The sequence below is a fragment of the Erinaceus europaeus genome, chromosome 2 (genome assembly GCF_950295315.1).
Source record: "Erinaceus europaeus chromosome 2, mEriEur2.1, whole genome shotgun sequence".
Lineage (NCBI taxonomy): Eukaryota > Metazoa > Chordata > Mammalia > Eulipotyphla > Erinaceidae > Erinaceus > Erinaceus europaeus.
This window is the reverse complement of record NC_080163.1, coordinates 202660020-202672749: the sequence shown is the minus strand read 5'-3', so window position 1 is coordinate 202672749 and position 12730 is coordinate 202660020. Positions and strand designations below refer to the sequence as shown.

Sequence of the window (12730 nt, the reverse complement as noted above, 5' to 3'; positions counted from 1 at the left end):
CCATCAAATATTTTTTTAAAAGACATTTATGGAGCAAAAATATCATTTGGAAGTTATTCTGGCGCATATGTAATAAAGGTAAATTTTACTGGCTAAAATGATAGCTGCCATCAAAATTCATATTGTTGTGATAGATAAAGTAGAGTGAACCACATACAATGTTTACAGAATAAAACTGATGCTGACCAGAGAGTTGGGTGGTAGCGCAGCAGGTTAAGCGCAGGTGGCGCAAAGCGCAAGGGCCGGAGTAAGGATCCCGGTTCGAGCCCCCGGCTCCCCACCTGCAGGGGAGTCACATCACAAGCAGTGAAGCAGGTCTGCAGGTGTCTGTCTTTCTCTCCCCCTCTCTGTCTTCCCCTCCTCTCTCAATTTCTCTCTGTACTATCCAACAATGACTACAACAATAAAACAACAATGGCAACAAATGTTAATAAGTAAATAAATTTAAAAAAACTGATGCTGACTTAAGACAGTAGCTTATGGAGTGGGGAGGGGTAGGTAGCATAATGGTTAAACTAAGAGATGCTCATGCCTGAGGCTCCAGAGTCCCAGTTTTAATTCCCTGCACCACCAGCAGCCAGAGCTGAGCAGTGTGCTGGTTAAGAATAATATATATATATATATATATATATATAAAGACACCCACTTACGCATAAAGTGTATACATGCTTTGCTGATGGTCACTAACATCAGTAATGTTCCAAAATTGTCTTTTTTTGGTCCAAATTTTTCTTTTCTTTTTTCTTTTTCTTTTCTTTTTTTTTTTTCTTTTCTGCCACTGGTATTGTTGCTGTGGCTTAGTGCACAGCAGTCTACTACTCCCAGAGACCTTTCTTCTTTAAAAATAGCATTGTTTGAGGGCCAGGCGATAGCACAGCGGTTTAAGTGCACGTGGCACAAAGCACAAGGACCGGCGTAAGGATCCAGTTCGAGCCCCCTGGCTCCCTGCCTGCAGGGAGGTCACTTCACAGGCAGTGAAGCAGGTCTGCAGGTGTCTGTCTTTCTCTCCCCTCCTCTGTCTTCCCCTCCTCTCTCCATTTCTCTCTGTCCTATCCAACAACAATGACAGCAATAACAACAATAAGAATAACAAAAATAGCATTGTTTATGATAGAGACAGAGAAATAGAGAGGGAGAGAGACAGGGATAGAGAGAAAGAAAGACATCTACTCCACAACTGATGCTCCCCGCCACGTCCCCCATCCCTCCTGCAAGTGAAGTCCAGCACGGTGCTCCCTTTACCATGTGCACGACGGATCAGCCCCCTGAAATTTCTTTTTTTTAAAAAAAAAAATCAGCTGGAAATCTTTAGTTAAGGTAAAGGTAATAAGGAAAAGTAACTTCAGCTTTTTAGTCAGCTGAAATTAAAGTAGACATATTGCAAAGTCACAAACAATCGAAATTAATCCTTATGAAAACATGTGACAAGTTTGAAGAAGAAAAAAATTAACAGGACTGAGGAAATTGTGCCTCCAGTAGTACAACCGACTCTCCTGCCTGAGGCTCTGAGGTCCCAGGTTCAATCCCCAGCACCACCATCGGCCAGAGCTGAGCAGACCTCTGGTAAATGAATAACCAAATCACAAAGGTTTGTGAGGTGAGCAAAATGAATTTAACGTTGAAATTCTATATTTATTTTACTTAATTTATTTATTACTGGATGGAGACAGAGAGGAATTGACAGGGGAGGGGAAGGGAGACAAAGGCTTTCCCCCCCTGCAGGTGGGGAGCCGGGGTTCGAACCTGGGTCCGTGTGCGTTGTAATGGGTGTGCTTAACCAGGTGCGCCACCGCCCAGCCCCCTGTTTTTAGAGATCACTAAAGAAAGAAGGCTGCCTTCCCACCCCTGTCTGTGTGGTGACAGCTTTTTTGGGAAGCCTCTGCAGAAATTCTCAAGTTGTGGAGTTTTTAACAGGAAGCTCACCACAGGTTTGTGTCTTTTAGAGGATCCCAGCGTCTTTGTGACAGGTAGCCAGCCCTGAAAATTGCCAGGGCGAAGGTCTGGGCAGAAGCCCCGTCCCCTCCTAATCACCACCTCCACCTCTGCACACTGCATCCATTAGCCCTGAGCAGCTGTCCTTCCCCAGCCCAGAGTCAGGTTACCGTGGAAACAGAATCAGGTTCCCAGCACTGCTGGGAAGCCAAAGGAGAGAAGTGAGGCTGGGAGGGAAATCCGATCTCTTCCTACCCACCCCTGCCCAAGGTGAACTCGGCCTCTGGACGAATAAATGACTTTTCCATCAGTGTGCTTAAGTATGTTTTAACTTTAATAATGATTATTAGAGCCTCAGCAGAATTTTACTTGGAAAAGAGCTAAAAAAAAAAAAAAAATCAACTCTGTAGCGCAGGGAGAACTGTAAATTCTCTCCAGCTAAGACCGTGATTTGATGTTGTGGTTTTTTTCCTCTCCCTCCTCCTCCTCCTCCTCCTTTCTCTTCTCCCTCTCTCCGCACTGAAATGTCACATATGCAAGTTAGTTCTAGAGACTCCAAGGGGAGGGGGCTTGTGCTAAGGGAGTCACTGGTGGTGAAATGAACGTCTTTGTCCTTGGCCTTGTGGCTGAGGCTCTGACTGGAGCCTCCTGCCTCTCCCTTTGTCTCTGCCTCTGGCTGGGTTGTGTGTGGGGGTGAGAGGGGGCCTCACAGACTCACCCTCCCATCTCTGTGGGCTCACACCCTCTCTGCCCCTCCCCCAGCACTTCCAGGAGCTAAAAGACCCCCTGGCTCATCTCTTCTGATGCCTGACCTAAGTGTAGTCCCCGTCTGATTACATTTTATTTATATTTTTGTTAGTGACTTAGTAGTGCACTACCAGATGATAATAGGAGTCTAATTCCACACCAGAGTTCTGTGTCCCTAACCCCACCAACATGATCACCATAGTTCTCCCAAGCTCCTAAAGATGGGCTGACTATATATATATATTTCAAGCTGATGTGTTTCAATTCTCTATGCTCCACTTGAGCAAAAGCATCCTGAATTTCCTTACTTCAGGCATCATAATCATTGTCAGCCACAAAGCAAACACTACAGTAGTTCTTTTTAATTTACGGGGAGGGGGGTTCATGGTTTACAGTTGACAGTTGTTGGGGGCAGGGGCAGATAGCATAATGGTAATGCAAAGAGATTCTCATGCCTGAGACTCTGAAGTCCCAGGTTCAATCCCCCGTACCACCATCAGCAAGAGCTGAGCAGGGTAAAGAAATTAAGAAAGAAAGAAAGAAAGAAAGAATGACACCCTTACTAAGTGTCACCCAAACCCTAGATATATTATTAAAAATATTTGGGCTGGAGAGACAGCATAATAGTTATGCAAAAAGACTTTCATGCCTGAGGCACCAGAGGTCCCAGGTACAATCTCTAGCACCACTATAAGCCAGAGCTGAGCTGTGCTCTGGAAAATTAAAATAAAATAAAATAAAACAAAACAAAAACAGAGGAGGACCTAGTAGGGGTTGAATCATTATGTGGAAAACTGAGAAATGTCACACATGTACAAACTATTGTATTTTACTGTCGACTATAAACCATTAATCCCCCAATAAAGAAATAAAAACAACAACAACACAATAGTTGGTCCATGTGTAACATTTCTCAGTTTTCCAAATAAAACTCTAACCCCCCCCCACCTAGGACCTTCTCTGCCATAATGTTCTAGGACCTGAACACCACCCCCAATCTCCCACCCACACCCCAGAGTCCTTGATCAGCAGTCAGTCTCTTTTTTCACTGCAGACTAGTACTCCATTGAGTCCCTTGGCTTCATTCTTTTTTGTACTCATAAGACTCAAATGAGTGATTTTATTCCATGGTTCAAGGCCCTCCCCCCACCAACTCCATCTTTGCCTTTGTTCTGCATCGATTAGGAGACGTCTTCTTGCAGATCAAAGGGCCGCTGGAAGACGTCTACAAAGTCTACTGTTACCACCACGACGAGGCCCACAGCGTCCTGGAGTCGTACGAGAAGGAGGAGGAGCTGAAGTGGCATCTGAACCACTGTCTCCAGTCCTTGAAGTGAGGCCTCCCTGCTGAGGGCTGTCTGTGCACACCGGGGCTGCTGCTGGAGGGAGGCTTTTTGCTTTGATTGCTTTGCTTTCGAGGGGACAGAGAGCCACTGGGAGAGAAAGGGCTGGGCACGGAGAGGGAGAAAGAGGCAGAGAGACGCCTGCAGCCCTGCTTCACCGCCTGTGAAGCTTTGCCCCCGCAGGTGGGGATGGGGGGCCTTGGCCCCAGACCCTTGCTCATGGTAACACAAGTGCACCAACCCAGACCTCTGGGGACTTTTTGTTTTTTTAATGGATGTCAATGAAAGAAATCATGGAAAATCCTATGTCTTGTTTCTTTTTTTGTTTGTTTGTTTAATATTTATTTATTCTCCCTTTTGTGGCCCTTGTTTTTTTATTGTTGTTGTAGTTATTATTGTTATTGATGTTGTCATTGTTGGATAGGACTGAGAGAAATGGAGAGAGGAGGGGAAGACAGAGATGGGGAGAGAAAGACAGACACCTGCAGACCTGCTTCACCGCCTGTGAAGCGACTCCCCTGCAGGTGGAGGAGCTGGGGGCTCAAACCGGGATCCTTACGCCAGTCCTTGCGCTTTGCGCCACCTGCGCTTGACCCACTGTGCTACTGCCTGACTCCCTAATTTTTTTAAGTAATTCTTTTAAATCTTCATTTATTTATCTATTGGATAGAGAAGCCAGAAATTAAGAAGAAAGGGGTTAGAGAGAGAGAGAGACCAGCAGCCTGCTTTCACCACTCACAAAGCTTTTCCCCTGCAGGTGGGGACCAGGGGCTTGAACCCAGGTCTTTGCTTTCTCTTGATGAACAAGTGACACTAGAAATCCTAAATGACTTTTTGTCTTTTATTATAAAGGTCAGGTGGGACAACTCAATATCACCACTCCCCCCACCAAAAAAATAATAATAATAATAGCAAGAGGCAGAGGTAATTTTGAAATTCTTTGTAGTCCTGACTACTGGAGATTACTTCCAGAACTTCCTTTGATCTACCCACCCCGTTCCCCACAAATACCTTGAATTACCACTCTGGTAATACCCCCAACTTTATTTTTAAATTATTTTAATTGTTTATTTATTTATTCCCTTTTTTTGCCCTTGTTGTTTTATTGTTGTAGTTATTATTGTTGTTGTTGATGTTGTCGTTGTTGGATAGGACAGAGAGAAATGGAGAGAGGAGGGGAAGACAGAGAGGGGGAGAGAAAGACAGACACCTGCAGACCTGCTTCACCGCCTGTGAAGCGACTCCCCTGCAGGTGGGGGCCGGGGGCTCGAACAGGGATCCTTATGCCGGTCCTTGTGTTTTGCACCACATGCGCTTAACCCGCTGCACTACTGCCCAACTTCCATTTTAATTGTATTTATTTATTTATTATTGTATTGAGACAGAGAGAAATTAAGAGGGGAGGGGCGATAGAGAGGGAAAGAGAGACACCTGCAGTCCTGCTTCACCGCTTGGGACGCTTTCCCCCTGCAAATGGGGACCGGGGGCTTGAACCTGGGTCCTTGCTCACTGTAATGTGAGCATGTAACCAGGTGCACCACCACCCGGCCCTATCCCCAACTTTGTATCTCCAGCATCATCTGGATTTTAGAGTCATCATTTTAGGTCCTGAGAGGTGGTACAATTCAGAAAGCACAAAATTCAGAGGAAGTCCTATTGGTAGATCTATTTCTTTTCTTTTTTTCTTTTTTTTTTTTTCCTCCAAGGATATCACCGGGGCTTAGTGCCTGCACTTAACCCGCTGTGCTACCACTCCCCCCCCCCACCCCCCGTAGATCTGTTTCTTATAGGAAAGAAAATCAAAATCAAACAGCTTAAGTTACAACTATCTCACCCCTCTCCCCATCTCCTTCCAAAAACTTGCCTTTCCGTGGAAATACAGTGAATTGTGCTGGTCTGCCTAGGAGCTCGGAGCTGCAGAATTACTGGCATGACTAATGTTGACCTCAACTGAGCTGAGCTTTAAATTCTGAGAAACAGGTTTTCAAACAGGTTTATAGGCCAGAGAGAAGCTGGCACAAACCCCAGGGCCTGCCTTCCTTGGCCAAGTAATCAGTCGGAGCTATTCCCGGGGGCCCTGCCTCTTCCTCCTGGAGAAATAACAGAGCCCCAGGGCCCGCCTGCCAACTGATAATGAATATGAGGTGTGGCCTCCACCTTCCACGGTGCAGGGGAAGACTGGACCAGCTGGGTGACAGACAGCATGGTGGGGGGGGGGGGGAGAAAGAAAGAGAAAGAGAGAGAGAGAGAGGCAGCTTCACGCCTCGGAAACTAAAGCGGATTTGAAACCGGCAAGGCTGCATTTCGTCCCAAATTAAAATGCACCAGCGCAGGGCCTGATGAATATTTATCAAGAGCTCCAGATAACAGCGGAAAGAATTTTTTTTTTTTTTAAATGAACATCTACGCAGAGTGCCTGCCTCCCCGTGGAGCAGATAAAACCACATGCAGTTTGCTGACAGTATCAGAGTCCCTGGCAATGGCATGCCCAGAGTCATGGCCGGTTTGCAGCAGGGTGGAGAGGTTTCCTGGTTCCCCACCAGACCCATGTGCAGAGCCTGTGGCCATCTGGGAAGTCTGTCATCTTCCCAAAGAGAAAGTTTTCTTTTATTATTTTTTTAATTTTTAAGAGATTTTTTTTTCTTAATCTTTATTGATTGATTGGATAGAGACTGGTAGAAATCAAGAGGGATGTGGGAGACAGAGAGGGAAAGAGACAGAGAGACACCTGCAGCCCTGCTTCACCACTAGCAAAACGTGCCCCCTGCAGGTGGGGATCGGGGGCTTGAACCTGGGTCCTAGAGCACTGTGACATGTGCGCCCAACCAGGTGCACCACCGCCTGGCTCCAAAAGTTTTATACTGGGAGTCAGGCGGTAGCGCAGCGGGTTAAGCTCAGCAGGTTAAGCGCACGTGGCGCAAAGCACAAGGACCAGCGCAAGGACCGGTATAAGGATCCCGGTTTGAGCCCCGGGCTCCCCACCTGCAGGGGAGTCGCTTCACAGGCGGTGAAGCAGGTCTGCAGGTGTCTGTCTTTCTCTCCCCCTCTCTGTCTTCCCCTCCTCTCTCCATTTCTCTCTGTTCTATCCAATAACGAATGACATCAATAACAACAATGATAACCACAACAAGGCTACAACAGCAAGGGCAACAAAAGGGGAAAAAAAAAAAGGCCTCCAGGGGGAAGGAAGGAAGAGAGGGGAAGGGAGGGAGGGAGGGAGGAAGGAAGGAAGGAAGGAAGGAAGGGGAAGGAAGGAAGAGAGGGGAAGGAAGGGAGGGAGGGAGGGAGGAAGGAAGGAAGGAAGGAAGGAAGGAAGGAAGGAAGGAAGGAAGGGGAAGGAAGGGAGGGGAAGGAAGAGAGGGGAAGGAAGAGAGGGGAAGGAAGGGAGGAGGAAGGAAGGAAGGAAGGAAGGAAGGAAGGAAGGAAGGAAGGAAAGAAAGAAGGAAATAATTTATTTCAGGGGCTAGGCACTGTAAGAGAGAAAAAGACAGGAGCCAGGAGACAGCTCCCTGCTAGAGCACACACCACCGTGTGTGAGGCCCTGGGTTCAAGCCCCAACACCGCCTGGGAGCATCATAGGCAGCACAGGGACAGCTCCGTGAATCATGGAGCAGTGACTTTGTAAGTTTCTCTCTGTCCTCTTTCCCTTTCTTCAAAAATATACCAGAAACTCCCCAAAACAGGCTTAGAATCTGCTTTTTTTTTTTTTAATCATAGCTAGAATGTAGCCAGGACTTCACTGCTCCAGACTTCACTGCTTCACTTTTTTAGATAGACACAGACAGAGGGACAAATTCCAAACAGCGCCAAAACAAACTTCCAGTGAGTGATGTGTGTGCTGGGGGCCGGGCTCAGACCTGGGCCCCAAGACAAGCAAAGCAGGCCCAGTATCCAGGTGAGATGCTTTGCCCTCCCAGAATCTGCATATATTATTAAATTTATTCAACAAGGAATTCCAGGCATTCCCTTTCCCTGCACAAAACAGTCTCTTAAATCAGCGGAGCTGCTTTGCGAAAAGCCTCGTTACTTAGCCTCTCTGGGGTTATTTAAGGTTTCCAATCCCGTCTGAGGGAAAGAGAAATTTAGGCTAGCTCTAAATGCAAGTGTAGCTATAATTACAAGGGCCCGTCTGGTGCCTCTTTTTTTTTTTTTTTCCTAGCTATAAATACCTATAAAGACCTCCCAGCCCCCGCCGTTTTCAGACACCTCCCAGTGGCCTGTTTATTTTCTAAAAGGAAAAGAATAAAAGAAGCTTTTCCAAGTTTTTGGGCAGCTGGAAGACACATATCTCTATAGACGGGTGCTTAGTTATTGCACGCGCCTCTCAACTTTCTTTCTTCCTTCCTAACCAAACCCCCCTTTTCTCTGGAGGGGAAACTGCAGCTGCCCCAGATCTGGACGGGGGGTGTGGGGTGGGTGGGCTCACCTTGTACCAGGCATCCCCACCCAGAGGGGAAGAGCACTGATGACAAAACCCAGAGTCGGAAGGGACAGACTCCAATCTGCTTCTCCTGTCTTATACTTTTTTAATTTATTTTATTTTTATTTTTTACCAGAGCACTGCTCAGCTCTGATGGTTCGGGGTATAGAACTTGGGACTTTGGAGACTCAGGCATGAGAGCCTCTTTGCAGAACCATTATGCTGTCTACCCTTTGCTATCTTATACTTCAATATAGAGCCCTGCTGGGGTGTTGGAAGGAAAGAGAAAGAGAGAGAGATTGAGAAAGAGAGAGAGAGAGAGAGATTGAGAGAGAGAGAGATTGAGAGAAAGATAGAGAGATTGAGAGAGATAGAGAGATTGAGAGAGATATATATAGAGAGAGAGATAGAGAGAGATTGAGAGAGAGAGATTGAGAGAGAGATAGAGAGATTGAGAGAGAGATAGAGAGAGAGATTGAGAGAGAGATTGAGAGAGAGAGATTGAGAGAGAGAGATTAAGAGAGAGAGATTGAGAGAGAGAGATAGAAAGAGAGAGAGATTGAGAGAGAGATGAGATGAGGAGTCTTAGAAGCCACAGGAAAACTTGGTCTAATTGCAAGTCAAGGGGAGACCCTGCAGGGAACAAGGTAGCAGTAGATAAATATTAAGTCCCTCCTTCAGTTGGAGCATCAGCGGATACAATTCAGCTTCTTCCAGTCGGAATTACCCTTGATGGGTGGTCAGTTTCTGCAGTTTTAACCTAGAAAGGAGAAATGTTCAGTTCAGGGAATGGACGTGAAGAAAATTTTTTGTTGTTGCTTTGGTATATGTAAGTGTCCATACAATTTAAAGGTACTTGTTTCTGAAAATAATTTTTTTCTACAACACCTTTAAAAAAATATTTTATTGATTTATTAGTGAGAAAGATAGGAGAGAGAGAGAGAGAAAGAACCAGACATCACTCTGGTACATGTGCTGCCGGGGATTGAACTCAGTACCTCATGCTTGAGAGAGTCTAGTGCCTTAGCCACTGCGCCACCTCCCAGACCACTCTACAGCACCTTAATAAGTCTTTAGTTTTATATTTATTTATTTGATTTTTAAAAATTTTTCTTTATTGGGGGATTAATGGTTTATAGTTGACAGTAAAATGCAATAGTTTGTACATGCCTAACATTTCTCAGTTTTCCACGTAGCAATTCAACCCCCACTAGGTCCTCCTCTGCCATCCTTATCCAGGACCTGAACCCTCAGCCCACTCACCCCAGAGTCTTTGACTTTGGTGCAATACAGTATCTTTTTCTCTTTTACCAGATGCACTGTTCAGCTCTGATTTACGGTGGTGCGAGGGGATTGAACCTGGGACTTTGGAACCTCAAGCATGAGAGTCTCTTTTGCATAAACATCATGATATCTCCCCCGCTGGTAATCCACTATTAGTCAAATAAAAAAAAGGAAACAAACAAACAAACAACTGGCAACCACACAGGTCTGCCCTGCCCCCCCTTCTGTTTGCTTATGTCTGCCTCCAGGGTGATCACTGGGGCTCAGTGTTGCCACTATGAATCCACTGCTCCTAGAAGCCATTTTCCCCCCCACTTTATTGGATAGGACAGAGAGAAATTGAGAGAGGAAGGGGAGAGAGAGAAAGATACACAGACAGACAGAGAGACACCTGCAGACCTATTTCACCACTTGTAAAATATCCCCCTGTAGTGTCCTCCTGGAGTGGGGGCTCAAACTTGGGTCCTTGTGCTTAGTACTATTTGTGTTTAACTTGTGTGCTCCCACCCGACTCCCCAACTACTTTATAACTCCACTGATACTCTGATGATGAATTAGTTGCTATGTACAATATTTGTGTGTAAATATATATTTACATGTGTATATGTATACCCATGAACATATATATTTAAATATATCCTATTTACATATGTAGTTCAAGATGCATTTTATTAGTTTGGGGCTATAAAAGTTTTTTATAACTCATAAGTATGATTTAATTAACTTATCCACTGGAAAAAAACCGATGAAGGAATATCTTTTAATGGTAATCAAGTATGAAGGGGTTACTAGAATGGCATTGTACTCCCACCTCTTCAGCGGACTCACTCTCCTTGAAACTGTTTCTCTTTTCTATAAAGTATCATACTAACATTAGACAGTGTTTGTGCTTTAGAATTTAGGTTTTATGCGTCTGAAAGAAAGAGAAGACCTTTTGCAATGGCTTTACTAGGGATTAAGAGACCAAATCGATCTTTCTTTCTTTTTTTTTTTTACTTCAAAGTATGTGTTTTGGTTCCAATATAATGACTTTGTTTCCTTGTTTGTTTCCATAGGGGAATGCATTTTTTATTTATCCGCTCCCTCAATTTTTTTCTGATCTGTGATCGACAGAGCCTATTAGGAAAATGATTTTTTTTTTGCCCAGGACAAGAATAGAAATGAGGGCAAGAACATGAGTGGTGCAATGGTTAGTGCATGGTACTCATACAGAACAGGAGTTCGAAGAAAATGAAGGGAAGGAAATACTGAGTGTCGGATTGTGGTTTGTAATTTCTTTCTTTCTTTCTTTCTTTCCCTCTCTCTTTTTCTTTTTGTTTCTTTTCTTTCTGTCTTTCTTTTTAACTTTTGTCACAGCACTGCTCACAGCGGACAGGAGATGAGGAACCCAGGACCTCTGGTGCCTCAGGCGTAAAAGTCTCTTCACATAACCATTATGCTGTCTCCCCATGCTGGTTGTAATTTCTGGATTGTAGTAAAAACTTCAAGCGGTCCTTAAAAACTTGTATTAGCTGCTTATTTTTTAAAATATACTCACTTATTTTTTTTTATAGAAACAGAGAGAAATTGGTAGGGAAGAGGGGGATAGAGAGGGAAAGAAACAGAGGGACCCCCCCCCAGGTGGGGATCAGGGACTTGAACCTGGGTCCTTGTGCACTGAAATGTGTGCATTTAACCCGGTGTGCCACCACCCAGCCCTTTGTTGCTGATTTTCTAAAGATTACAGTTTAGACTGGAGGTCTTAGACTGGAGACAGTCTTTGTTACCCCAAGATGTGCAGGACCTACTCATCTACCCTGCCTGCAGGTGACCATGGATAATGTACACGGCTACACGTACAGAAAGTTCATGGAGCTCTGAGAGGAGTTCTCTGCAACTCAAGTACATTTTATTCATCCTACTTTCTCCTGTGACCATGTGTGTAAATTCTTCATTTTCATGGCATTAACAGAAATAGGGGCCAGGAAGTGACACATCTGGTTAGATGCACACACTATAGTGTGCCAGGACCCGAGTTCAAGCCCCTGGTCCCCACCTACAGGGGGAAATAATAAAGTAAATTTAAAAATTCAAAAAAAACATGAACAAAAATAGAAATTTAGATACATTTTCAGGATCAGAGTTTACTACCAGTAATCTGAATCGATGTCTGCTAATCTTACTATGAAGTGTAAAACAAAAAGCGCACCTGATCAAATGAATTTTTAGGGACACGGTTATAAAATTTAAGACACTGTATGAGGTATTCATGAAAGTGACTATTTACATAGTAAAAAATTAATATTTTAATTTATTTATTATTTGATAGATACAGAGAGAAATCAACAGGGGAGGGAAAGATAAGGAGACACCTGCAGCCCTGCTTCACCACTCATGAAGCTTTCCCCCTGCAGGTGGGGACTGAGGACTTGAACCTGGGTCCTTGTGCACTGTGATGTGGGTGCTTAACCAGGTGCACCATTGCCTGGCCCCTCATAGTAAAGTTTATTTTTCAGTGTTCTTTTTTTAAATTATTTTTATTTATAAAAAAGAAACACTGACAAAAACCATAGGATAAGAGGGGTACAACTCTACACAATTCCCACCACCAGAACTCCGTATCCCATCCCCTCCCCTGACAGCTTTCCTATTCTTTATCCCTCCTCTGGGAATTTTTTTTTTTTATGTACATGAAGTACATTTTGAACTGAAGTTTCTTTTCTTTTCTTTTTTAATAATTTATTTATTCATGAGAAAGATCAGAGGGGAGAAAGAACTAGACATCACTCTGACACATGTGCTTTAGGGGAGTGAACTCGGGACCTCATGGTTGAGAATCCAATGCCCTATCCACTGTGCCACCTCCCGGACCACTCATTCATTCATTTATTCATTTATTTATTCATTTATTTATTCATTTATTTATTTATTTATTTATTTATTGCCTTTTGTTGTCCTTATTGTTTTATTGTTGTAGTTATTATTGTTGTTGTCCTTGTTGGCTAGGACAGAGAGAAATGGAGAG

The 12730-nt window shown here is 44.3% G+C and overlaps 1 protein-coding gene across 4 annotated transcripts in view; it reads left to right on the top strand.

Moving 5' to 3' along the window:
• ARHGEF38 (Rho guanine nucleotide exchange factor 38) overlaps window positions 1-12730 on the top strand; it is an 88006-nt gene that overhangs the window by 40225 nt on the left and 35051 nt on the right. For all 4 annotated transcript variants that reach the window (XM_060186317.1, XM_060186316.1, XM_060186314.1 and 1 more), the window contains exon 4: window positions 3865-4012. In XM_060186317.1, the coding sequence (XP_060042300.1) occupies window positions 3865-4012 (148 nt within the window). The remainder of the gene's footprint in view (window positions 1-3864; window positions 4013-12730) is intronic.